The sequence below is a fragment of the Hypomesus nipponensis genome, chromosome 6, assembly GCF_054491055.1.
Source record: "Hypomesus nipponensis isolate SF chromosome 6, ASM5449105v1, whole genome shotgun sequence".
Lineage (NCBI taxonomy): Eukaryota > Metazoa > Chordata > Actinopteri > Osmeriformes > Osmeridae > Hypomesus > Hypomesus nipponensis.
Window position 1 is genome coordinate 5,398,164 of NC_140366.1, and position 27,840 is coordinate 5,426,003.

The 27,840-nt window shown below is 48.9% G+C and overlaps 1 protein-coding gene across 3 annotated transcripts in view; it reads right to left on the reverse strand.

Moving 5' to 3' along the window:
* Positions 1–27,326, reverse strand: part of adgrg6 (adhesion G protein-coupled receptor G6) — a 47,195-nt gene extending 19,869 nt beyond the window's left edge. For all 3 annotated transcript variants that reach the window (XM_084700622.1, XM_084700623.1, XM_084700624.1), the window contains exons 1-5: positions 27,047–27,326; positions 22,809–22,894; positions 14,679–15,026; positions 11,322–11,933; positions 6,357–6,422 (exon numbers count right to left, since the gene is read on the reverse strand). In XM_084700622.1, coding sequence (XP_084556748.1) covers positions 6,357–6,422; positions 11,322–11,933; positions 14,679–15,026; positions 22,809–22,894; positions 27,047–27,048 — 1,114 coding nt within the window. In that variant the 5' untranslated portion in view covers positions 27,049–27,326. The remainder of the gene's footprint in view (positions 1–6,356; positions 6,423–11,321; positions 11,934–14,678; positions 15,027–22,808; positions 22,895–27,046) is intronic.
* Between the last annotated feature and the right edge of the window lie 514 nt (positions 27,327–27,840).

Here is a 27,840-nt window from a genome sequence, read left to right on the forward strand (position 1 = left end):
CCGGGGTGGGGCTCTGGTGGCCTGCAGACTCTCTATGGGTCTCTTCCTGCTCGGCCACACCAGAGGAGTGGAGATGAACCCCAGGGAGGTCTTGGAGCTGCGGGGGCCAGCGAGGACCGGGCGAGGGGGCCTGGGGCGAGGGGTGGAACGGGCCAGAAGAGGGGCAGGAGGCCCCAGGGATATCTTAGCACTGCGGGGGCCGCGATGGACTGGGGAAGGAGGGGGGTTTGAGTGAAGGGGAGCCCCGGGGAGCTGGTCCAGGGGAGCAGGCCAGGAAACTAGGTTGGTGGTGGTGGTGGTAGTGGTGGAAGGGGGGGAGGGAGTAACGGTTGAGGTGGGCCGAGGAGGGAGGCGTAGCCACGGCCGCAAAAACACTGTTCTCTCCTTTTCTGTCGCCGTCGGAACCATGGAAAGAGGGGGTGAAGGGTTCAAAGGAGGTCACGTTATGACAACAGCAAACATTTTCATTTGAACAGCTTCAGTAACCAAATACACAACAGCGACAGCTAAGTCCTAGTCTTGTCATCTGGACATTTGCAGCCTGGTGAATCCTGATCATTATTGTTAGTATGTGATTACAAGGCTTTGGGAAGGAGACAACTACAGGAGCAAACTGAGAGGACAGCAAGAATAGAAAACAACTGAACAGAATACGGTTGAAAACAGTGTTTGGAGAGAACTCAACATTTGGACAGAAACAAGTACAGAAACATGTCCGTCTGGTTCTCTCAGTTCCCCGGAATCCTGTAGAAGAGTGTGGAAGAACAGAGCTATCTCGGTAGCAAAGACAAGATGGCTTCCTTCCTTACAATGACGTGTCTCAAAATTTGTATAGAAAATTCTGGAGTGGTACTGCATTTCCATCTAAACACAGCCATCTAGCTCACTCGTCACTACATCATACGATGGTCACTAAAGACCGTCGCAAAATGTGTCAGTGTGAGCTGACGCTAGTGAGCCTTCACCAAAACAACACCTAAAGCACTGCTTCAGAAAACACTCTTTCACACACACCTACACGCAAGACAATTAAGAAGATGAACCAATGGCCATACAGACTGACATTCTGCCAGACGTTCCTCCTGGTGACCCACAGGACACGTGTCTATCTACCCAACCTGGCCACAAGTAGCTACGTGCCAAAGCTTCCTTGATCCGTATCTATACACCCAGAGACACAGGAACCCAGTGAATCGGTGACATACAGATTGCCATTGACCACCCAGGCATACAGACTGACAGAGAGACTGAGGAGCACGGCGCAACTTGGCTTACCAGGTAAGGGGGCGCGAGTGGGAGCCAAGTTAGTAGCAGGCAGATTAGTAGTAGAGATAGTCTCAGTCGCTAGAACAAAGGACACAGGGTGATGGGGAGGAAACGTTGATATTTAGGATCAAATATTTGAGGTAAAAAAAACTTTCATGTGCCTTAATTATTATTTCATTTCAGAGTAATGCATGTGGTGACAATATTGTAGTAACATAGGAATGGCTCAGTGACTAAAGGGTGTAAATGTTTGGTATTGAAGTGAAACAAGGTTTAGGGGAGGTGGGAGTCTTTGGGGGCTATGTAGACGGCAATATCAATCTGGATTAGGCTGCAAAAAAACCCCTTTCTGCCAGGGGAAGGTATCCAGTCTTACCATGCGACGTGTAGTTAGGGGCTGTTGTGTTAGTGGTAGCGGTGTGTGACACAGGGGCTGAGCTGCTAATTCCATTTTCTGCTTGGAAGACGGAGGTTTCAACATGGTTACAGGCATGGCGAGTGAGCACACAAAGTGAGTAATGGCATGCATGGACAGGCAAACATCATGGTAGGAACAGTGGCTCCGTATTCAGAAAGTCTTCAGTGCTGTGACACCGTGTGCCATGTTCTAATCTAGAGTGTGCGGCGTCCATCTTACCCTGGGTGGTGCTGTAGAGCAGAGTGGTGTTAGTAGCAGCAGCTGTGCTTATAGGATGAGACACTGACAAGGACAACAAAATGTAAACTGAATGATGTGAAGAGAGAAACTTAAGTGACCAAACACACACACACAGGCTAACGTATACACACACATATGAAGTACAAAGTAAGTAATGGGGGGCATAGATAAAAAAATATATAATCTAGATTAATCTCACTGTAATCTTGGCGCTAATCTAGATTAATTTCGATTAAAATGGCTCATTTGAATTCCACCGAAGGCATTCAGAATAAGTGTGCTACCCAAAAAATGACTAAAAGTAAGTCTTTGAGAACGGGTTTCTCAAGACAGGTGAGCGAGGAGATAAATTGCTGATAGAGCTGTGCTGACGGGCTTGCCTCGGTTGCACTCAAACAGTAGTTTGACGACGACTCTTCCCCTGCGCTACATCAGTGCTTGACCCGGCTTCTTACGCACTAGCTAAGGGATGCTTTGCGTTTAGGTTATATTTGAGACTGGAAGAACTCCTACAGTAAACTAATTCCGCATAGCACAAGGTGCAAACAACCTTAGTCTTGTCGAGGTTTGCATTGGGAAGCTTGTTAATAATACATTTTCCCTGAGGCAAACCCTGCAGCTTCATAGCTGCATCCATGTTTGCACGTCACGTTTGATGTGGTAATTTCATACACAAGGCATACAAACACGTTCGAAGGTTCTCGCCCCCTACAGTGCATTTCAGCTAGGTATACATCCGCGCAAAAATATCATAGTGAAAGTCATCATATCTTGCGTAGTATAGACCCAGCTCCCAACCCAACTTGGAGAATAGATTAACGGTTATGTTTTTTTTTATCGGTGATAAGAGTCTCACGCAGTACCGGTACTAGCACATCTGGTGCCCTCGGCGAAATGTATCAACAGCACCCTCTGCTGGTTGTGCGGCATGGTTAATTAATGGATGTACTTGGGAAAATGCCGCCCCCCTATACATGCCGCCCTAGGCGGCTGCCTATGTCGCCTGTAGGAAGGACCGGCCATGGTCTCACGTTAACGCAGTGCGTTAACGCCGATAATTGCCCACCACTAAAAGTAAGCAATGCCCTGTTGCTGAGTTAGGCCTCAAAATGTCTGTCGGATATGTTGATGAGAAGAAGAAGTATGAAGCTAATGGGATGATTTGAGCCTGAGAGTTAGCGGACTTCGACAAGGTTATGAAATGCAGGACTAGGCTAGCAAAGCTGTGCTTACCAGTTGTGGTGCTGATGAGGGGTGACGATGACATGTTAGTGGGAGAAATTGTGATGACGGCAGGTGTGGTGATAGCAGGCTGGACTGGTGATATTAATAAGATTGGTGAGGAAAAAAAGGAAATGCAAGGCATCGAATGCATGCACGGAAGTTACATCCGTCACACCCTCCACTTCCGCCTCCTAGCGGTAGCTATTCTCTCTCCCCCTCCCTCTCCGTCTCTCTCTGTGGGCCTGTGTGTGTGTGGAGGGGGGGTGGGGGGGGGGGTGGGCGTGGTTCTAATCTCCACCCACCGATGACATTCCTCACTCCCTCAGTCTACACACCTGCCTCTCATCATGTCACCAGCTTTGCGTTCTATCAATCCTGCCTACCCCGCCCTGCCCCCCTACCCAGCCCCACCCTGCCCCTGCCCTTCTTCCCTTCCTAGCCTTCCTACCCTGCCCTGCCCTGCCCTACCCTGCCCCCCCTTCCTGCCCAGCCCTTGCCCATAGTTCCCTACCACTCTAAACCTTCAGCAAAGACCCCTTCTGCGTTACGTCCTTGTTCTGAGTGGTCTTATGCATCTGGTTCCACTATAGCCTAGCCCCTGACTACATCACACATGTAGGTTTGGTTAGCAGCTGTGGGTCAAATATGCAGAAAATACTACATGTTATCTTTTTCTCACAAGAACAATTTTCTAAGGGTGACTTTAATTGAGCTTGTCTTATATATTTTCATTTTACCTTACACTATGTTTGCAGACTTTATATTAATTTCTGAGGATATGATACAAACAAATTCTTGGCATCCAAATCAAGTGCACCTGCTCATGGTGACGTACTGCATATTAGACCCAGGTGTAGGGTACAGATGGTAAGAGATAGAGATGGAATCTTACCAGTGGTGCTGCTGGAGGTTAGAGGCATGCTAGTGGAGGTAGTGGAGTAGGTGTTGGAAGACAGAACTGGTGGTGAGGTAGAGCAGAGACAGACAGCATGAGTGACTGACAGGCTTACTGACTGACTAGCTGGGAATGACTGGATGAATAGGCTGACTGACTGGTTTGTTGCATGACTCCTGTCTGACTAAATGGCAAGCTGGCAGTCGGACTGGCTGTCTGAGGACTTGCAGACAAGCTCCCTAACTGGCCAGCTCAGGAATTGTGTTGATTTATTCAGTATATCTATGCCTGTTCAGGGTCCAGTGGCACTGACTTCTACTCCCATCTGTCTTCTGTAGACTAGTCTGGGCAAACAACGATACAAATCGAGTTTAAAGGGGAGGGAATTAGTCATTTCATACCTTGACTGTTACTGTAATTTGGCTAATCACAGGACACAAAGGTGTTGGTTAGGTAGTGATTAATAAAATAAGGCTTCAGATAGTACAACTGGCGGAGGGGTTATTCAGCTGATAGTTTTTAATAAGGTGAGATTGACAATGATGCTGGTGTAGTCCCTGGTTATGAAGGTTTTTATCGAGATATCTCATGGGGGCAAGATTACAGTGTGAAAGGGACGGGAAGAGAGGAAGAATTGGCAAAAAAGGAAAGAGAAGAAGGAGCGCATTGTGACACCCACAGCTACAACCACTCCTGACTGACAGCTGTCCCTTGAATGATCCAGCCGCTTGCAGCTGCTGACCTTCTCGGTCAGAACATCTAAACAAGCAGGGCAGAGCACTGGACCCTGTCTGGGGCTCCTCCGAGAGAAAACATGGCGATGGACGCTCACTCATTGTGTCCTCAACACTTACATAAGGAAATGGGCTGAAAAAACGTCAAACAGAAAACCCCAAGGAGGGTATTTGTCGAGATACAACACAGCGTGAGGAGGAGGAGGATGATGGAGCGTGAGCATGAGGAGGAGGGATGGCGGGCTGGAACTTACCGGCTGTGGTCGCATTAGTAGCGATCATGTTAGTGAAGACAGGGGTGGTGGAAGTTAGCGTAGCTGGTGGGGGAGGGGGGAGGGGGGACATTAGATGGATGTGTCATATACACAACAGGGGTATCAATGAAGCTATGACCGACAAGTGTGGACGTCTGGGGGACATCCCAAGATCAGTAATGTAATACGAAAGCTTAAAGTGCTACACTTTCACTCAGGGTATTTCAGGTGCACCTCGAAAGGAATGATCTGAAGAAACTATTTGAGTGAACGTTTTTGGCTGGGAAAGGGACAGCCTCTAAATGCTCTTGAAACCCAATTTTCTAAAGTAATCAGTATGGTGTGCGAACAGGCATACGGATTTCCATCCATTCCATCTTCCCTGAATTGAATTTAGGCTCTCATCTATCCTTCTTTCAGTCGGTGGACATTTGCCCAATTTGCCCATGCTTGTCTTTCATGAGCAAAGACCATAAAAAAAGACTTTTAGACTCCATCTTGGAGTCATACAGTCAGTGTTCTCTCTGTTTATAAGCCGGATTTATAAAACTAGACTCCTCCGATTTCATCGTACGGTGTAGCGTCAGACAGCTCTGGGCTAAAGGACTGTGTGAGAACTGACATTTGGAAACTGGAAACTGGGGCTTGCTGTTAGCCGACCCCTAACCCCTCTGTGACGACATGCCACTTAGCAAGACTCAGCGCTCATTTCTGCATCCGTGACCTTTTAGCAGGGGTCCCCCCGAGCAGGAAGACACATGTGCCCTCTCGCCCCCCCCCCCACTCCCATGTCTCCACGTCCCTGTCCTCTACTCCTGTCTTCAAACATCTTTTGTGGCTTTCCGCCTCTCTCCAGCATTCTCACTCTCTCTTTTCTTGGCCTCTCTCTCTCCCTGTGGAGGAGAAGGTCTGCTTTCTCATGGTTCCTCAGGTCATCCAGGGCTCTGAGGAGACGAGGGCTTGTGCGCATCAGGCTTTCTTGAACAAGAAACACCACTACTGGACAGACCTTGGAGCCACTGGGGGGAACTGAGGTGAACCCACAGGCTATATGTGAAGTTTTATTAGAAGAGTTTGCGCAAATAGGTTCCCAGGAGGTCAGGCTGGGTTACAATAGGTGGAGTCTTATCAAATCAATTATATTCTATGGGAAATACATCTATTAAGATTAAATCATTCATGAAAGGACGCTTGATTCTTTTTTCAGAATCGGTAGTGTTTCTTTTAACAGACGCATTTATGTGTTAATGTGAGGTACACTCTCCTGTAACACTGGATGGGTTATTTTGAGCATTAGTTAAATCAAGGTATGTTTGTTTTCCTACCTGGGCAGCCCAGTCCAGGGGAGGCACAAGTGGTGGTGGTTGAAGTGTAGGTGGGCACAGATGTACCTTCAGAGTGGGTCGGAAAGACAAAATGAAATCACAACATAATCACAGATAAGTATCCCAATGGGGTGGGGTTAGGGAGACAACACACACTACTGTATTCAGATCTAGTCCAGACTTTGGATCTTCAAATACAGTCGGAACATTTCAACTCGTAAATACTTAAGGTGAACTTGATTTAGCGTACCGTACAGCCACATGGAAATCATAGGACAGTTCCAACATTCGAATTGCCCTGTGTGCAACGGGAAAAGTCGAATCAAGTGTACCTCAAGTATTCCAAATATTTGAAATGCTTATCGAAGCCAGGTCTGCCCCACATGCGACAGTGTGGTATTGTTAGCTGACAGGTCTCTTCCAGTCGGCTCTGCTTTCATGTGCTCCGCCCATGGAATGTGACCCGTGAAAGATTTGAGTAACACACCCCTCCACCACCACTGAAAAGCAGCACCATTGGGAAAACCAAGCAGGAATTTTAGTTATCATAAAAACACAGCTGTGTCGTTGAAAGAGACTGAAGGGTTTCATCTCTCCATCCTACCCCCACCCCCCACAGCTGTGAAGCGGTGCCCAGCTCTGCCACCTCCTCTCTGGGGTGAAAACTATGCAGAGCGGCCCCTCTAACCAGACTAAAATATCAGAGATTAATATGGCTTTGTTTGGCCATGGCATATTTGCTGAATCTGTGCGTGTGAAAAAGAGGGGAAAGGGAGATAAGAGCGAGATACAGAAGACAAAGATATGATGTTTGATGTGTGTGTAAGGGGATCATTACAGGTATAATAACTAGCAATAGGAAGTAATGACTTGTCAAATGAGGGAGCAGACATTTATTTTAGTAGACGGGCGTATTCAATAACAATTGAGACAGGCACACTATGATGAATACTGCTGCTGTCACCAGGATGGAGGATAAGTCTATCACGTCTCCAAGCTGGGCTGAGCTGTGATACGTCCAGCTGAAGGATCTAACACTACTGTCGGGCCACAGATAAAAGGTGGAATACCAAGTACTTGGTTCAACTGAAGGACACAGAATCAGGGCTCTCAAGTCTCGCGCACATCAGCCATTTCTCACGCTCTCACGCAACGCCTTGTATTTCTGACGCATTTCAACCATCCCTCACGCTGAAAAGTAAGGGATGACGTGTTCCGCTACATACAACGAATGATCCCGAGTTATACAGAGTAAAAATCCAATCAAACCCCACCCCTGTATGAGTTTGCCTGTGAGTGTGTGTTCGTATGGGTGTTTCTATGCACAGGAGGACTGGGTGTTTCTATGCACAGGAGGACTGGGTGTTTCTATGCACAGGAGGACTGGGTGTTTCTATGCACAGGAGGACTGGGTGTTTCTATGCGCAGGAGGACTGGGTGTTTCTATGCGCAGGAGGACTGGGTGTTTCTATGCACAGGAGGACTGGGTGTTTCTATGCACAGGAGGACTGGGTGTTTCTATGTGCAGGAGGACCGGGTGTTTCTATGCACAGGAGGACTGGGTGTTTTCTATGTGCAGGAGGACTGGGTGTTTCTATGTGCAGGAGGACTGGGTGTTTCTATGTGCAGGAGGACTGGGTGTTTCTATGTGCAGGAGGACTGGGTGTTTCTATGTGCAGGAGGACCGGGTGTTTCTATGTGCAGGAGGACTGGGTGTTTCTATGTGCAGGAGGGCTGGGTGTTTCTATGTGCAGGAGGACTGGGTGTTTCTATGTGCAGGAGGACTGGGTGTTTCTATGTGCAGGAGGACCGGGTGTTTCTATGTGCAGGAGGACCGGGTGTTTCTATGTGCAGGAGGACTGGGTGTTTCTATGTGCAGGAGGACTGGGTGTTTCTATGTGCAGGAGGACTGGGTGTTTCTATGTGCAGGAGGACTGGGTGTTTCTATGTGCAGGAGGACTGGGTGTTTCTATGTGCAGGAGGACTGGGTGTTTCTATGTGCAGGAGGACTGGGTGTTTATATGTGCAGGAGGACTGGGTGTTTCTATGCGCAGGAGGACAAGTAGAGACAGGCGTGTGCCTGTATGCGTGTGTGGATGTGCGTGTGCGACTTGTACACGTGTGTTCTCCCTGCGTGAGGTGAGATCCTGGCTCCATCCTGTCTGAGGACTCAGATGAGAGAGACGGTAGTAAAAAATCGGGAGAGAGGGACCTGTGTGTACACTTCTTCTTTATCAGCTCTGACCTCCCAGAGAGATGAAAGACAACCAGATGGCCTGACAGGAGACAGGACCTCTTATTAGCCCAGCGCTATTCCAAGTGCCGCCCACCAGTCTGATAATTAGCACAGCTGCGCTAGCTCTAGCCTTGTGCACAGGTCAGACCATTAGCACAGTGATAGCTTTAGTCCTGTCCACAGGTCAAACATTTCTAGCTCTAGTCCTGTCAACCAATTAGCAGAGCGCTCCTTCTAGTCTTATGCACAAGTCCGATGATTACCAAATGCTAGCTCCAGTTCTGTCAACAGGTTTAACAATTAGCACAGAGCTACTTCTAGTCTTGTCCTTGTCTGGGCTAAAGCTTCTCCAGCCTCCTAGCAAGATCACAAAGCTGGGTGTCAGATAGGGTGCAGGAGGGTTGCGTGTGTGTGTGCGCGTGTGTGTGTGTGAGGGAGAGTTGCAGTAGGACAACACAGGTGTAAAGCAGGAGGGACAGACACTGACAGTCTATTAGTGTGGGGCTCAGCTGGTTGTCTGGGAATCATGCAGTGAACGCGTTTGTTAGCCATCTTGACCAGGTCTGTAAAACCACCCAATGACTTGAAGGTGTCGATGTTTTGAGTCGTAACAGCAACTTCTAGAAACGACCGACTGGGTAAAGATGTACTGCCTAGCGAACAGTATGTACATGATGAAAACATAATCAATGTGTGTATCTGAGTCCTGGCAGCTTTGCAAACCAATAGTTAATGATGCAATGACATGAGTTGTCAACGATTAGTTGGCGCTGCCGTCTCATGCGTCTTGCTAACAGCGGTACCGGAGCAAGCAACATGTTGTTAGCAGCACTCACCACTAGATGGGGCAGCTGTTGTTAAGTGTATGCAAGTTGGGTAGCAGGCTGTGAAGAGAAGACATGGCATTAGCGGGCGTCACAGTAGCGGGCAGGGGGTCACATCAGACAGGGAAGGATACACAGGGCCCTGTAGGGTAAACACAGCAGTTATCATCCTAACACCCATGGACTGGTGACGTGCCGTACGATTGAGGAAGCTTGAGTACACGTCAAACCATAACCGTGTCACATAGGGAGTTGCGGTGGAGAAAGAAATGATAAGCTTTCCAATCGGGGACGTGGTATGTGGAAATGGCAAAAAACGAATACACATAAAAGCCTTTGTTAGTGTGTGAGGACTGTACGAGCAGAACAGTGTTGTCTTTAATGGGTCCCTCGCCCACCCTCTCCCTCTCCCCTCCTGTCTCCCCCCTCAACTTTCTCACCATCTCGGAATAAAGAGAGACTGGAAGACTGAAGGGAGGACCGAAGCTCAACTTTCTTTCGACTACAGCGGAGAGCTTGTTGACCGGGACGCACAGTGCGTACACTGATGAAGTCTATCTGCTTTTAACATCTGCTGCGGTGGCGAAGCTATAGCCAACGCACGCGCGCACACGCACGCACATACTCGCGTGCGCGTGCACACGCACGTACACCCTGTGAAGTGTACTGTAGGTTAGGAAACAGAAACATTCATCTGGGATCCCTTGAGGTGCGTGTGTGCGTGTTTGCATGCGTGTGTGTTTGCGAGTGTGTGTTGCAGCTACAGTGGTTCCAGATCATCCACACCCCATCCGCAGTTCCAACACTAACAGAGAGCGGGGAGGGAGGGTGGATAGGCTTAATGCTGGGAACCCCCTTCCCCTCTCTCTCCCCTTCCTCTCCCCTTCTCCCTCCCTCTCCTTCTCTCTCTCTCTCTCTCTCTCTCCCCCTCTCTCCCTCCCTCCCTCCCTCCCTCCTTCTCTCTCTCTCTCTCTCTCTCTCTCTCTCTCTCTCTCTCCCCCTCTCCTTCTCTCTCTCTCCCTTGCTCTCTCTCTCCCTCTCTCCTTTCCTCCTTCTCTCTCCCACTCTATTTCTCTCTCCCGTTCTCTCTCTCCAGGTTTGATGTAGCAGAGCCCGCGGAGCCGATCTGAACACCTCTCTGTCTGAGAGGCTGGCTGGACCAGGCTGGGCCACAGCAGATAGGGTTACACCCCCACAGCGAAGGAAAGGAGTCGGGCTCCTTTCTCTCCAGCCATGGGTCTTGTGTGTGTGCGGGGGTGGGTGGGTGAGTGGGTGGGTGTGTGCGTATTCCTCTGAGACGCATAATGGGTCTTGAGAAATGCACGATTCTGCAGTTGGTTTGTGGAGTTCAGCCACACACAGGCTTATTCTCTGGTGGGCACCACTCAGGGAACACGGTCTGGCCCTCATCCACCACTCTCCGTCCTCTCCTCCGTGGCTGCTAACAGATTAACAATTTAACCTAGATTAGCTGTTAGAGATTAGCGGTCAATGTCGATTTGTGGTCCCGTGTGGAGATGTGTACCGACGCTCATGATGTTTCTGTTCATTGACGTTATATGACACAACTTAATGGTCCTCTTTTTTTCTGAGGTGAATGACAACGATGGAAAATGGTGAATCTTGACCACCTTCCCCCTGTTCTCCTACTCAATACCTACCACAGACCTAACTCTCTTGTTATCGTTCCACTCACAACCTTACACAGTCTTACCGCACTCTATTCACCCCCTCAAAGCCTCCCACAGTCCTACCTGAACCTCCTCCCTCGTAACGTTTCCCTCTACTCCGCAGTCCCCACCCTGGCTTGCTACCGTTGCTACTCCCTTTAAACGGTCCTACCACATATTATTCTTCTCCTCCACTCGACCTACCGCAACCCTCTCCTGCCATCGTTCTACTCACTGCAGCTGAGGGAGCTGTCGGTCTGGGCCTGCGACGAAGGGATGACCCAGTAGCTGTTGTCCCAGTCGACGACGTTGCCCGCCACGTCGCAGGTGAGCGCGGCCAGCTGCGACACACTCATGGCGTAGTCCCACAGACGGACGTTATACAGCGTGCCGTCCAGGCTGCTGCTCTGGCTGCCCAGCCGGAAGAGCCAGCCGGCCACCATGGACTTGCCGGCGGTGTTGGCGCAGGTCTTGGCGCGGTAGTTCCCGTTGAAGTAGACGGCCACCAGGCCGGTGGAGGAGGTCCACGTGAGGCAGAAGCTCTTCATGGTGGCGGTGATGTCGCTGGCGGTGATGATGGTCTCCACGGGGCATGTCTGCGCCGCCAGCACCAGCTCCATGCCGTTGTTGTTGCCGAGGCTGAACTCGACGCCGGTGCCGTTGCTGACGGCCGACGGGTCGGCCTCGTAGGAGAAGATGGTCTCTTTGGCCTTCTGGCTGCTCCGCGCCATCTCGCAGCAGAACGTCAGGGACTGCAGGGCGGGGAACGTCACGGAGTTGGAGAGGGTCACCGCCTTGCCGTTGCCGTTGGACAGGGTGACCTTCTGGTTCCTCAGTGCCACGGCGACTGGAGTAAACAAATGGGACAGGACAGGACGAGGTGAGACATCCAGTGTGTGAGAGGACAGGAGAGACAGGGGAGAGAGGAGGAGGAGGTGGAAGGTTGGATGTACAAGAGAGGCCAGGATAGAGGGCGGAAGAAATAAAGAGGAGGGAAGAAGGGAGAGAGAGATGGGAGACAACTACAGGATAGGGGAGGACAGGAGAGAAGGAAGGAAGGAAGGAAGGAAGGAAGGAAGGAAGGAAGGAAGGAAGGAAGGAGAGAGAGACGGACAGAGGAAGACAGGAGAGGGGAGGACAGGACAGAAGGAATTCTAGAGAGAAGGATAGGGGAGGGCAGGAGAGAAAGACGAAGGCCATGAACCTCGTTAGACATGTGATCGACCGCAGGAGAACCTGCATCACGTAACACGGGACACGTTCTCACTCCAGATGGAAATGAGTTTGCCGTGTCATCACTTACCTGCGTCTGGCTTGTGTCTGCTGGATTCATGTTCCTCACTGGAGCCCACTACAACAATGTTCTAGCTCATAGTCACCTCATAGGTTTTTAATGATGGGGGAGAGCAGTAACATTGGTGGTAGCAGAGGTGGCTTGGTGAGCGGTGAGGAACTCAACCCCAAAACATTTACTTTAATGTACTTTATGACTCACTTCAAAAGTCATGTTTTTTTGTTTTCATATATCTAAATGAACAAGGTTTAACAGGATGGGTGAAGAGAATACTCGTCTAAGAATCGATGTACTATGTACGTATTATTTCGGGAGGACATTGCACGTTGGGTTTCCCTGGTTGCACTGCACTGTTTACCAAATGGCCGACTAGTCTATTAAGCTCTATCTATGTGTCGCTTGTTTTGGAAATAGAGGGACCCGGCCAAACAAACTCGCTGGGATATCACTATTCACAGCATGTGCTGTGTAGGAGATACAATGACACTGTATCCAGGACTGCTATCAACGTCACCTGGATAATTGTTGATATAGCTACACAGTCAAATATATAGATATATGACCTTTAACTTAGTGGCCTTTTATTGTTCAGTAAGACAGGTTGCTCCACAGTCGATCCCAATACTCCCTTGTGCTTTTGTGCCAATTTTATAGCATATTTTCTGACACGTCTCATTTTAATGCGGTGCAAATCTGCTGTGCCAGTTTGTTGCTGTTGGCAAACACACACACACATTGGCCTGTGACAGCCAATTTGCAGTGGAAAAACCGTGCTCAGCTCTGTCTGGGGTATCAATGTGTGCCACAGTCCAGACGCCCCTACGATGATGTGTGCGCGCGCGCGCGCGTTTGTGAACGCGTGCGTTTACATGTTGCTAATCTGTTGTCGGTGCCATCAGTTGCATGGAAATCCCAGAGGCCTTTACCCTGACACCCTCCCTCATATCAGATGACCTGGGACAGAAGACAGCCTGTCGCCGTGCCAAGGGGGCCAATAGGAGAGCCCATCATCTGGAGCCAGGAGAGGGACTCTGATCTGGGAGGGTGTGGTTATCTCTGGATGAATTATTCAGTGTCGCTGCTGGCCGGAGCCCTGAGGGAAGAGACCCACCCTCAAGCTGTGGAGCGGTGGACCATGCAGTGCGTTTCCCAGGGACACCCGAGGAGAGACAACTACCGAGTCCTGGGCTCCTCCCTCCCGGCCCTGGCTCTTACTGGCTCACGAATCTCTTGAGTTCCATGGTTGGGGAATATTGGCCGCCACGGTTTCTGGTCTGGAGGTTTAATAGGCGGTCGATATCCCTCTCTGTCGCTCTTTCTTTGTCTCGCACACACACACGCTTGTCTTTTTTCTCTGTCTTTCCCCTGTTTCCTCTCTATCCTCTCTCTCTGTCTCTCTCTCTCTCTCTCCATCACTCCCCTTATGAACTAAACTGATGGGGCTGAACAGCTACAGATCTCTTCCCAGGCTGATGGTTAGTTGCTGGGAGTTCTTTTAGGACAGAAGAGAGAAGCTCTTCAGACTGCAGGCTTCATCCATCCTATTATCTGGGTGTGTTACATACAAAACTAGGCTGCGTAAAGATTGTTGTTGTTTTCTGTCTCTCTTACTTGAAGTCCTTACTCCATTCCTCCCTGTCTCACTGACATTCTCTCCATCCTTCTCTCACTCCGTCACTCAGTCATACTCTCGCTGTGTCAATCACTTCCGAATCCTTGTTTTTGGGGAGAATTTGTTACACGGGCCATTTCAACTATTGTCAAAGAGTGTTTCCAGCGTGGAGAGGAGAGCAGTGTTTGGTTATAGTTTAGCATGTGGCTGAGGTTGGAACGGTTAGTATCATGACTGTGCGGGCGTCAGATGGCTGAATGGTGAGGTGAGGGAGTCGGGCTAGTAATCAGAAGGTTGCTGGATCGATTCCCCGCCATGCCAAATTGACATTGTGTCCTTGGGCAAGGCACTTCACCCTACTTGCCTCGGGGGGGAATTTCCCTGTACTTACTGTAAGTCGCTCTGGATAAGAGTGTCTGCTAAATGTAAAAATGTGGATGGTTTTCATGTTGATGTGCAAATCCCCTCATCCACAGCCGACAAGGAAATCTGCATCGTTGTAATGTCTTGGCTCAGCGGAGAAAATAAACGAATGCAAAATATACGAAACATAAGAAATAAGTAAGGATGACACAAAGTGGGCCGCAATTGGAATACTAAACAATGTAAACAAAATGATGAACAAATCATGAACAAATCATTCAAACCAAGGTAAACAAAACTCCTCCCTTTACCGCTAAGCCTACCTTGCCTGTAACTGACACTGAATCCCCTCTTCTGGACGCTGAAGTCGGAGTTGAAGGACACCTCCATGACGTTGCTCGTGGAGTTGAGCGTCAGGCCGTTGGCCGTCAGGCCGCAGAACTTGACGTCGGCGTTTCCCGTGCTGACGACCACGCGGTCGTAGATGCAGCCCAGGGCCTCCTCCAGCTCAAAGTCCAGGAAGGTGAGCTGGAGGATGAAGCCCGACGGGGCCTGCAGCGTCCACTTGCAGGCCTGGGACTTGGGGTATTCCTGGGGGTGGCAGGGCGAGGTGAACTCACCCTGGGGGGCTGTCAGCACCTGGACGCAGTCCAGCTGGCACTGGCTCAGCACTGGCCAACCAAAACAGGACGGAGAACCGCGGGGTCAGTATCCCTGCTCGACGCCGAGTTGAGGAGTCGAGGGGAGGAGGAGGAGTTGAGGGCACGAGGACGCAACTTGACGGAGTCAAGTTGACAAGGAGTCAGGAGGACACGGAGACAGGGAGTTGAGGACACAAATGGACAAGGAGTCGAAGAGACAGGGGACAAAGACACCATGCCGAGAGGGTTGAGTTCAGTCAGGGTCATTCTGTAGTGAGTTGAAGGTGAGGTCACCTTCTAGGCTTCGACAGAGCAGGACAGGTACACAATGGGAGGAGCCAAGTCACCAGGGCAACAATAAGGGAGAGATCGGGGCAGAGGTCAGACAGACAGACAGGGGTTCCAGACCCCTGAGCGTAATTGTCAGAAATAGAGCCCAGTTCAAAAGCAACCCAGACAGCGTTTTAAAACGGAGATCGTCTCTTTGATCGACGTTTGCAAGATGTCAACAGTTCAAGTCTTACAGACAGTCTTTGCGATAAGATGGACGTTCGAGAACGACAGCTTATCGCTCCCTGCTGTTGTATCTGAACCCTGCTTCAGGTTACATGATGGGTTGTTGCAATGTTAAACTGGTATGCTGGTATGCATAACCCTAAATCAGTTCAGATCAAGGGATACTGACAGCCCAGTCATAGATGTGAGAACATGCACAGCAATACGGGAACACTCACAAGGTTAGGGCACCAGCCAAAGAAAGCGACAGGAATTAGAAAGTTCTAGACAGAGACCCAAAGGGGGCAAAAATCTCTCAAAGTCATGTTTCTAAACTATGAATGCACCCATAGGAATTGTAGCTTGTATTGGGATCTGTACAAATGTTTCTCAAGGGAACCTGGATGGAGACTATGTGCTAGGAAACGATTTGTGAATGTTCTGGAAGGAAAAAGCCAACGTGTTCGGAAAACAATGACTAGTGTTGATCCTGCTGGCAGGGCCAATGGGATCCAAACCCACAGAGCTGTAGGAGTTTCCCCCCCCCCCCATCCCTACCCACCCGCATGCCGGGGGCTGTAATTAAGGTTGTAAGCGATGTCGTTGATCGTCATCCAAAAAAAGACCCAGCCAGCCACTTCTGCATAAACAAACACTGTGACTGTGAATAACACATTGGAACGGGAGCTAGACATGCTTTGTAAACAATCCAACTCAATTCAAACTGGTTGCACTGAAAGGCTGGAAAACAGCCATATGGACACTGGCTGGTTGACTCTCAACGACTGACTGAATGGCTGACTGACTGACTGACTAAACGACTGGCTGGTATTCAGAAGTCTAAATACAGTAGTTGTTTAGGAGTTTTGGAGGCCATCTTTCACTACAGCATAATCACCCCGTAGGGCCCAAACCACTCGCTGTCTTATGTAGTCTTGTTTCACCGAGCTACACTACACTAGCGTGATTAGAATCTCCCGAAACTCATCTGTTGCTGTAAACGTCCTCCATGTATGACATGTCAGGAATCTTTCATCCATCCAGAAACCTCTCTTCTCCTCTGTCTCCTCCTCTATCATCTCCGCTCCCCTCTTTGCTCTCCCTATTTATCTCTTCTCTCCCCTCGCTTGTCCTCTCTCTTCTCCCCTCTCTCTCGTTTGGTCTTGTTTCCTCTCGTCGTCTTGCTTCACCCTGCTACCCTCACCCTCCCATCCCACCAGACCCCCAGCCTCACCCTGTCTTCTTTCCCGCTGTCCCCTGCCCCCCCGACCCCCCACGACTCTCACAGTCGTCCCCCAACCCTTTCGACCTGCCACCTCAACTTCAACCCCAAGCCCAGTAACCCACCCTTCCTTCCCTCCCGGCCATCCCCCTGTCCTCAATCACAGCTTACATTTAGTCATTTAGCAGACGCTCTTATCCAGAGCGACTTACAGTAAGTACAGTACCCCGAGGCAAGTAGGGTGAAGTGCCTTGCCCAAGGACACAACGTCCTTTTGCGCGGCCGGGAATCGATCTGGCAACCTCCCGATTACTAGCCCAATTCCCTCACCGTTCAGCCACCTGACTACAGCTTACAATAGCTTTGGTCTGCTGACCACTCCCTCTCTCTCCCCCTCCCTCCCACTCTGGCTCATTACTGCTGGCAGCCCCCTCCTGCATAGCAGAATGACACAGCAGATCTGTCAGCCCCATGGGGAACCCCAGCGAGGGGATTCGATCCTATGTCCAACAACCCTTCACAAAGCTGGATAAATAGGATTGTTTGAGGTGTCATGTTTTGCGACATGTCTTTTTTCCTTCCCGCCCTCCCAGACACACGCATTCTGTACGCCTCCCTCCCCTCCCCTCCCCTGTGTGGTAGAACATTCTAGCTACCACACCTGGCACTGTCTCCAAGGCTCGGTGCCGCGTGAACTATCGGAGGGGACAAACAACTTCCGTGGCTGCCACTGCGACGGGGGTGTGGGGAGAGGGGGGTGTTGGGACCTGTGGGGCGTGGGGTTCCCCGTTGTGCTCTTCCATGACATACTCGCTCACCTACGCACGCACAGGCCGCGGGGAGCCACCGTGACAGCCGCTTCTGGAGAGACGTATGTCGCGCTTGGCTCATTAGAGGCAGGGAGGAGGGAGAGAGGGCGACCGGGAGAGAGGGAGAAAGAAAAGAAAAGGGGGAGAAGAGAGAGAGGAAGAATGAGGGTGAGGGAGAATGAGAGAGAGAGAGAGAGAGAGATGGAAAATGAGAGAGGGTGAATGAGAACAAATGTGTGTGAGAGAGAGAGGCACATTTGCCTTGTGAGTCATCAAGTGAGATGGGGGAGGGGGGGGGGGGGAGGGGCATGGCCAATTAACTTTCAACACCAGTTGAAAGCAGCAGATAAGACTGAAATTGAGTTGCCACTTCAACAACCCCTGCACAGAGGTGGCAGATAACACCAGATATGTAAGTATCCAGGTTCCCTCGGTAGGTCTTGCACTGTGGAACCCCTAGGGCAGGTCCCCCTTGACACGCAAAGACACCTAAATCAAGCAAACCTCAAGTACTGTCAACATGCCACATTATACAACCCAATGTGCTTACGGGAGTGTGCGTTGCCTCGTGGTTTCCAGAGCGCTGGATAGTTTTAACAAGGCCAGCGTTCTGAACAAACTCCACGCCGAGGAGGAAGAGCTCCACTCTAATGCAAATTCACAGCCATGATAGCATCGCTGGCGGACATGTTATAACGAGACCCACTTGTCGCTCGAAGAGCTGTGGACAGCTGAGTAAAATGGCCACCCGGACCACGGTACAGGACAGTAACAGCTAGGGCGGTGTCTGTTTGTGGCCCTGTAGGAACAACACTGTCTTCTCTGAAAAGAAACCTACTCTCGTCACACCCCCAAAAATATTTAATGATTCCAAAGTGTCTGCCATCTATTTCGTGATACCTCACCCCCAGCCCCAACAGGGCCGTCCCAATCGACAACATCGGCAGAGATAAACTCAAACCCCCAGGGAGGTTTAATCACACACTTCTGGTGACTTACCCTGTTTCTCGGACCAACCGGGGTTAGGCATCGGGTGCGGTTACTGTTGTGCAAGCAAACAAAACAGCGCAAGTCGGAGTGTCGTAAACAGGTTGTGAGGAAGGCCCCCACATTCGCCTCCCGGCAAACTTGGCAACCACGGAAACAAACAAACCCCACTGCGAGGGACTTTCAACCCAGTCTTATGGGTTTTATATCCGTTAACGTCGACTGCCAGGAGACACAGGAGGATTGAAATCCGACCAAATTGGAACCCCCTCACGAGTGTGTGGACAGTGAAATACTGCTTATGCAGGCGGGCATTAGCTGCGTTTGCACTGAGGAGAGTGGAGTGGGTTTGTTTTTTTAGTGTCTCGTTTCTAGATGCACCACTGAAGAGCTCTGGCAGATGGCCTGCACGCTGAGAACACAGGAGGAATCTCCGGCAGGGATTCGAACCTTTTACAGGTTTACACATCTGCAGTCATCGAGTCCTCTTGTCGTTGAGGATGATATGGACACTGCTTCTGCATTGAAACGTTGAAACTTAGGAGGATTAGGAGGAAGGCAGCGATCTCTAGACACGTGAACATTTACAGGGTAACTGACCAGGGGTGCGTTTCCCGATAACGATCGAGCAAAGAACTAAACCATCGATATTTCTTACGTGCGTTTCCCAAACATGCTCGTAAGGAGTAGGGTAATCTATGTGCTTTCAAGAGCTATGAATTTTCAACAGACACTTGAGCTACGATGTCTTTGGGAACGGCCCGTAAAACTAAGATTCGTCCTACGATGGATTCTACGATCGCCTTAGGCTTAAGACGCTTTCGGGAAACGCACCCCAGACCGGTCAACCTGCGGGGATGAAAACACGTCTGAGGGGAGGGACGTGGGGGATCCCACAGTGCAGTAAAAATATGTGTCTCTTAACAGTCATCATAAAATGTTCAGTTATTTATTCAAACAGACATCGCCAGTGTCCAAGACATTTGAGAGACATGAACATTCCTATTGGTTTATTACCCCAAAGGACGATAAATTTTATCTAAGTTATATACTTGTAGTTATATAACTTTGGTATTCTTTTTCGTCAACTTTCTGTTGCAAACGTCACATATTCGGAGAGGTCGAGTCAAGCAAAAGTTGTGTTTGTTAAAAAAACCTTGTCACCTCACAACCCTTCGGACAAACCGGAGGACGTTTCATAACCTTTGGCTCAAAGGAGAGTAAGAACAACCACTCGACCGCCCTCCTTTCACGGTCCATACTCAAACCCAATGGAGAACGGGAGCTGCAGTTGACAACTGAACCCAGTGTGTTTTTGCAAAGGAGAGTGAAGTCACTGTTGGATGTAGCAAGCTACTGGAATGGCCTGCTGTTTTACAAGGTAGTGTGTGTGTGTGTGGTTTTTTTTGTAGGTGTTTGTGTGTAGGTGTGCTTGTACGTTTGGATACTTGTGTGCTTGTAGGTGCGTGTGTGTGCGCTTGTAGATTTGTGTGTTTAGCAGTGAGCGTGTAAATGTGCATGTAGGTGTTTGAGCGTGTAATCCAGCGAGTCATGGGGTAAAGCCGAGGTGAAAACAACAGGCTTGTTGATGTGTGTGTGTCCTGCTTACATCCTAATGAGACCTGGAGAAAACCTGACCAGCTCTTGAGGGACTGGACCTACCCACCACACACACACCGACACACACACACACACACTGTGTCCTTTCACACACAGCCTGGGTGTCCATGTCAATCATACACTGATTGTTGTTTCTGAGGAACGACTGTACTTCTAAGAACGGGGGGTACAGTTTTCTGGTGAGTGTTTCCGCACACAGCCGAATATGGAAAGTGCTCCTCGTTTCAGAAGAAGGCATCTTTGTTTTTCAGGATCGAAACCGTTTCCTGGTGTCAGCCCGGCGTTCGCTAATGACATGTTTTCAACGTGATTGTATACAGAATGAAAAAAGGAGGGGAAAAAAAAGGAACATATGTATTTGTTTAACTGTCCAAGGGAGGCTCACTGCGATTCCAACCACACGCCAGTCTCAGATTACAAACTCAAAGTTGAGCTGTGTAGTTACGTGCGTGTGTGGGAGGGGGGGGGGATTAGGTTGGGGCACAGAGCTGGCGTTGGTGAGGCGTAGCGGAGGCCAGCCAGCTAGAAGGAGAGGAGGAGAGAGGAGACCTCAAACAATCGCTGATACCCGGCCGACTAAAAATAGACCCTGAGACCGAGAGATAGATGACAGGGGTGGTGGAGGTGAGGGGTGTGCGTGGAGCGACCTCTAAGAAGGCTCTAATCCCCCGGATGACGTCGTTTCCAATAAATTGCCCTTTAGTATCTCTCACCCCCCCCCCCCTCTCTCTCTCTCTCTTTCTGAGGTGTGTCTGTGCCCTTGTTTTTCCTAGTTTTCTCTAAGGGGATTTTTGAGGATCATCGAGCGCATCCTTCCAGAGGGGTCACCGGGAGGGGGAGGGCCGGAGGAGAAAAAGGAAAGAAAAAAGGAAGGATGAGCAGAGAGTATAAAGACAGGGGAGGAAGTGGGAGCGGAAGGAGAAAAGGGAGAGGATAGGTAGACTGGGAGAGAAGAGGCGGAATGGGTAGAGGGGGGTGGGAGAAGATGAGGAGGAGGGAAAGTGGACCCGTGTCGTTCGGATCGGTTGTGATCTTATCTCTAAATACTACATCACAGATAATCACACATGCCCACGTGCGAGTTCCCAAACGAGTGTGTGGATGGCGAGGCCTTGCCAGAGCCTGGAACACACCCGGTATGTCGTGAAAGTGACAAAACCCTCAGCCGCACAACATGCTCCTCTCGCGTCCCCAGGAACGGAAGTTGACGAGAGGGGAAACTCTGCATTCCAGCTAAGCTGCGGTACGAGCTAGCTGTCCAATCGCGGGAGACAAGCCACGGTTTCCATGTGGATTTAATCAGGGGCTGTTGACAAGTCGGATAGCCAGGGAACCTCCTACAACGTTGTTGTCTCTGCTGTCAGAGATACACTGTGCTTTGCTCTAATACGGACAACACCGTCACACTGTCCTCTACAGCATTGCGCACACCGTTGTAAGACACAAGCCGACTTTGTCTCCTGGCCACAGCACAGCACGGACCATGTCCGAATCCTTAGCTTGACTGTGCTTGCTCCTTAGTCCACTGAGGAAAGTTCATTCTATTCTTCCCCATTTACTTTGTGACTCACAACCATCAACCGGAAATGCTTTCAACCTCAGCTTCATAATGCTCCGTTTGTGGTTGGGAGCTTTCTGAGATATTTCCTCACAAGTTCAATGGCACACAGGTTGAAAGCAAGCTCTCTTGTCCTCCTGGAGGGGGTACCTTCCCAACCGAGGGCTTTGTCCGTGAGGAGGAAAGCGAAGGCTCCTCTATCCTCTCACCGCTCCTGTTCCTCACAGAACACTTCAAAGCCTGACGTCCAACCCTCTGAACTAGCCCAGGTGACACATTGTTATGGCAAACCGTAGAAAGGTACAGTAGTGGTGATGGGAGGGGAGCTGCACTTGAGAAATGCACATACCAGACATGAGAAACATTAGACTCCAGCACAGATCCTGAAACGGAGTAAAATCTCATTTGGGTCCTTCCCTCTACAGCAGTGGTTCTCAAAGTGGGGTCCCCGGACACCTAGGGGTCCGCGAACCATAGCCAGGGGGTCCGCAAAATAATTTGCCATAAATTATAATGTTGGAAAATTGTGCTGTATCATTAAAAAGTGAAAAAGATATAATAATCTACAGATGGGGACCATTTGCACCAATAAAACAAGCACATTGTGTCCAGTTAAGAGCACAAAGGGTATGCTGAATGGGTGTTACGATTATGGGGGGTGGGGGGTCCTTGGAAACTGTTCGCCCCTGTAAGGGGTACCTGGCCCCCAAAAGTTTGAGAACCCCTGCTCTACAGGGTCAACGTTTGGAAGGTCGCTATCGAGCAATGCATGAATGGCCGTGAGGCCGTGACAGGTTTGGGGGGGATGGGCGGACGGGGGTGAGAAGCAGAGGATGCAGAAGCCCGATGAGCGAAACGGAAATGAGGATGAAAGGATGGCGGAGGGGGGGGAGCGGCAGGAGGGCGATGGCAGCACAGCAGGAAACACATCAAACCAAAACCGTGACTTAAAAAAAACAAAAAAAAAACACATTTGAAACCACAGAAAAAAGGACAGGAAGGTCGGCGGGGACATTTGACATCGGAACAGCGTGTCTATTTGCTTTTCGTGAAACAAAAATGTGTTTTATTCAAACAGTACGACGGTGTGGGGTCAGTCGACCAAAACGTTACTTTCCTACCTGAGGTTAGAGTCAGCAGCAGCTGAGTGACCAGGAGGACATGACGGAACTTCCACCTGCACCTTCCTGTTCGCTGGTAGGACTCCCTGGCAACCAGCAACAAAAACCCAGTTAGTGGAGAATTACAAGAGGGCACACATAAACTCTCCTGTACACAGGCTTTGTACAAAAAAAGAAAACGCAAACACGCTCACGAGCAAACACGCTAAACACACACTCGAGCGAAAGCACGAGCGCCCACGCTTCGTTGCTGTGCGAGCGCAGAACACGAGCAGGCAGGCAGGCAGGCAGGCAGTCACGCACGCACACCCACCCCCACACACACAGACACAAACACAAATCCACAGAGCTTAACCATTTCTTTATTCATTTTGATGAGTCTGCAATTTGTGTCGAGCTTGAAGGTTGGGAGCGTGTATTTGCGGGTGGAGAGGACACCGCACGATTGGTCTGGCTCGGTTGCCGTGGAAGCAGGAAGCATTCTCCCATGTCGGACCTCAAAGCTCCCAGATAGCTTACCGTCAAACAGGCCCCATGAGTCAGCTCCTCTCAACACAACATCACACAGCAGAACTTCTTAAACCAGTCCTTAAACTAACTCTCTTAATTTTTCAGATTTCAGAGACTGGATGCCCACAACATGATGCTCAGCTCATCTCTTTACGTAAGTAATTGAAAGATAAAGTACTTGATAGATATTCTATCAACTGATATAGATAAAAAAAGAATGTGAATTTACTTTGTGTGAGTGTGTGTCTGTGTGTGTGTGTGTCTGTGTGTGTGTGTGTGTGTGTGAATGAAACAATGTTATCACTACCCTTAAGTATCTGTAACATTGTGAAATCTCTGAAGGTTTACTCAAGTCCTGCTCAAATAAAACCTTTCAAATGTTCACCAGCCAGCAATCATAATCAACCCCCAGCGAAGCTTTCACAATCCAGGAGCCACGGTTACGAATGAACTGCAGTCTTTAAAAATCAACGCTCAGGGGGCGACACACACAAACACTCACACGTGCACACACACTGAAACAAGAACCCAAATTGTAGTGCTCCAGTTCCAGATCATTCCGCGGGTCTGGGTTGCTATTAGCTAATCACACGGTGCTCAAACTGATCCAGAGGCTAATGTCCTGGACTGAGAGGCTGCCAGACGCTCCAAGAAGTACCCAGGGCTGGACCCCCCCGGTCTGGGCCAGCCTCCACGGCTGCTCTTCGTACAGGACACGCTCAAAACCCTCTGGGGGTGCATACATACGAGTGAGAGGGCCCTCGGATTGGGGCCACGTCCTGCACCAGGCAAAGACCCTCGTGTGTGGGAACGATGGTGGGGACCCTTCATGTTGTCGTTAAGTAAGCTACTGGAGGTGGTGTCAGCAGCCTCATCCCCAAACTGTTCTCCTTCCTTCCTTTCCGTCCTTCCTGTTTCTCCTTCTTCATCCTTTTCCCCTGTCTACAGAGTGTGAAACCAGGAGGAAGACTGTCTGCCGCCCGTCCACTGTGTTGTTCCCGCGACCAGGGTCTGGAGTTCGATCCCAGCACGGGGAAAACATTTTTCTTGAACCCTAACCCTTTTTGTGTTGTTTGGAGTCAGCCTAACCCTAACCGCACGTTTGATACCAAACCATGGCCCTTCCCACACACACTGGCTAAACTCCTACAACGGCTACACAGGAGAAAGACCCGACTCCAACCCTCCTTTAGCGAATTTTGCGCAAAAATGTAGATGAAAAAATGAAAGATGAGCAACCCCTTTTGTCAACACACTGACGGGAACAAAACATACTCAATTTAAAATCGTGACAAAGGGCCACCACACGTGTCAGAAAACACCGATATCAATGATAAATGTGTTGGAGAGTTGGTCTCGGAGGACTGGGGGCTCAGAGGTAGACAAATGATGAGGGTCCACAGAGAGCCAATTACACTCGCCGGGTAATTGTGTGGTGATTTAATGAGATCATCACAATGCTTGTGGCTCGGCGCCGCATAACATAAACCGGCCTCCGTTTAAATCATATGAATATAACATTCATATCCTGTTGAATAATGAATGTTTGAGAGACCATTAAAGACAAATGGATCCATTTCTCTATTCAGTGTGTCCTGTCTCTAGTAAGAGTAGTGGGGTGGCTGACGTTGCATGGAAAACTGAATAGAGCGCCCACACAAAAGGCTTGAGCCCGGTGTACTATGTTATTTAGACAGTCACTGTTCTTCGCTTTGTTTCCACACATCAGGTCTAAAGACAGGTCCTGACACTAGAGTTCAGCTATCATTGTCTACCCAGAGATTAGGAGGAAAAGCTTTTCTTAGAATCATGTAGACAAGACAATGGTCAGTTGGGACCAACATGGCATGTTTACGGACGTATGCCTTGATAAGGGCAGTATTTTCTTTTTACTGATGCAGTTAGAAGTCTGACTGGACTGCAAATGTAGGTTGTGTAAAATAAAGTCATTTACATTCGGGTTCACATTTCAGGTAACTTTGCTTCATTGCAAGCTTCTGTTTCTGCATTTAAATAACTGTCTGAGATGATTTGGACAAGACCTTCTGACCCAGTCAAATCTGCTGTGTAGTTCATTTACCAGCACTTTACTGTGCATTAAACATGATGTATTTGCATTGGGCTATTACGGTTTAACACCAAAGGTAATTACTCAAGTACAGTAATTAACTGATGGTTCTAAGAGTCAGTCTCAAAGTACAGACCAGCCACTTGCCTATGGAATCCTGTTGTTGGCCAGCCAATAATGTCAACCATAACGCAACTTCTGGAAGCTTTGCTAGTCAGCACAGCTTAGACTGCAACATGTTGTGTCAGTAATTGTAAACCAAACTAGGATGAGGTGCAGTCCGACTTTCTCGTGGTAGTGTAAATTGTCAAACAGTATAGCTTTCCAAGACGTTGAAAGTATGTGCAGGCTGAATACGAAAAAAGGTTCGTTGAAATTCTATAAATAATTCATGACATCATGTGGAGAACAGAGCTGGATTAATTGCTCTCTTGTATCCAATTTAGATTCATGCGATTCTTGACTTTACAGAAATCACTTCTTTGTTTAATATTTTTTGTACTCGCAGAAATGAAAATATGAATGCTTAACAAGCAGAGAGGGGGAAGTCAGGGGACTGTTCCCATACAGTAGCCATTCACATAAAGACACTGATTCATTAGCTGAAAGGAAATGAAGGCTGGCCCGTACGATCTGCAGAAGTCAGACTTTCGGATCCAACTAGACTATGAATAGCAATAAGTCGTCTAATAGTTTGCCTTGAAAAAGTATGATGGACAAGGTGAGATGGTTGACAGAGGTGGAGCCATCTGCTCCTCTGAGAGTGAACGGCGAAAAATATCTTGGCTGCGTTGGACAGTGAAGTCTTTCTGTCGCAACCTCAAGGCTCATCTTTGTCTATTCCCGTGTTCTGGATCTCTCACTAGGGAATGTCTAATCACGGGCCCTGCATCACCAAACGTCCACTGAGCCGGGGTGTTCAGCACACGAAAAAAGAGAGAGCGGGGGTCTCCATCTTTACCAGTTAATTAAATTCCCAAGGTCAAGTGTGACTGATGTCCAACACCTGGTCATGGTCTTCATAATCCTGTCAACACATTCTCTATGACTTCATCTCTGGACTCGGTGAAGAAGTTCCATGTCTACTTCAAACCATGGTCAGGGTTGTGTAACACATTAAAGGGATTATAGCCAAGAAGCACATGTATAAAAAAAAGGAAATTATTCGAATAAGGAGAGGCTTACATACATATTTGCTAGGCAACTAGCTACAGTATGACAATAAGATGATTGTTATGAATGCTGGTCTAGTATACATTTAATCAAAAGTTGCAACAATGGAGAAAAGAAAGACTCAACAACATTCTGTCCTACCTCAAATCATGGAAATGTGTTCTTGTTATTAACACAGGATTTTTGCGTCACTTAAACCAGTTAATGATCGCAGACATCCAATAGACCAAGTTAACAAAACAACATGCTAGAAACGTCGACATTGAACAAGTTCAGTATACTGTCATGAACTTCTCGGAAAGTTTAGAGACACTGGGGAATTTAGGCTTCGTTTAACATTTAACTAAATTTATACTATGAAATAGAAGATCACTGCTTTCACTGAATAAACACCGCAAGCCACCTGACAGACAAAACTAGCTTAAAACAAAAAGTACAAGACAGTTTGACATTCGCTTAACAACATGACAAGACATACCACACTTACATTGTTTTATTGGAGTGGGAGCTGGTCTCCTTGAAGAATCATGATTCCCTCTCCTCTCGTCCGAGGAGAGTTTTTCACTTTGTAGAAACTTTGAAAACTATCGAACCTTCAAATAAATGTATTTGGCGTTGCAAAAAAAAAAAAAATTGATCGCCACACAAATACCCAAGGTACGCTGCTGTCCTACGGTCAAAAATTATATTATCTTGATGAACCTGTCTCCTGTGTCTGGAGATGCTTCAAACGGCAGCTAAGCACTTCTACAGTTCGGGATCTTGTAGGATCCTCACAGCTGGCGCGCACTCTCACTCTGGCGCCCCACCCTAAACTAAAGTCAGACCCCTGGGTTTAAAAAAATGACTTTCAAAATTCATATTCAGTGAAAATTCAGTGATATTGATGTCGTTTATCTCGCTGTTGCACTGGGATACATTAAAATAAGTACATACTGACACTAAGAGTTACCGTAAAAACGTTTCTCCTCATGGTGCATAATTTCAATGTATGGGCCTGTCATTAACAGAGTTGGCAGCTAAGAAAAACATGTCTCGTGATGGCTCTATGAAAGCAAGCACGTTTAGAAAGGGAACCATTGTACAATATTGAAATCAGACCGTTTGTGACAAGTATCGGTATTGTGGACCGCCAGATCCCAGTCATTTGCTTTCAAACGTCAGTTCGGGTGATCTTCCTGTGAGATAAACACTCCAATTGGATTGGATGTCGGCATTTGCATACGCTTCTTCTGCCAACTGGTCTCCTGCGCATCACCACACCACGGCTACAACTGCCTG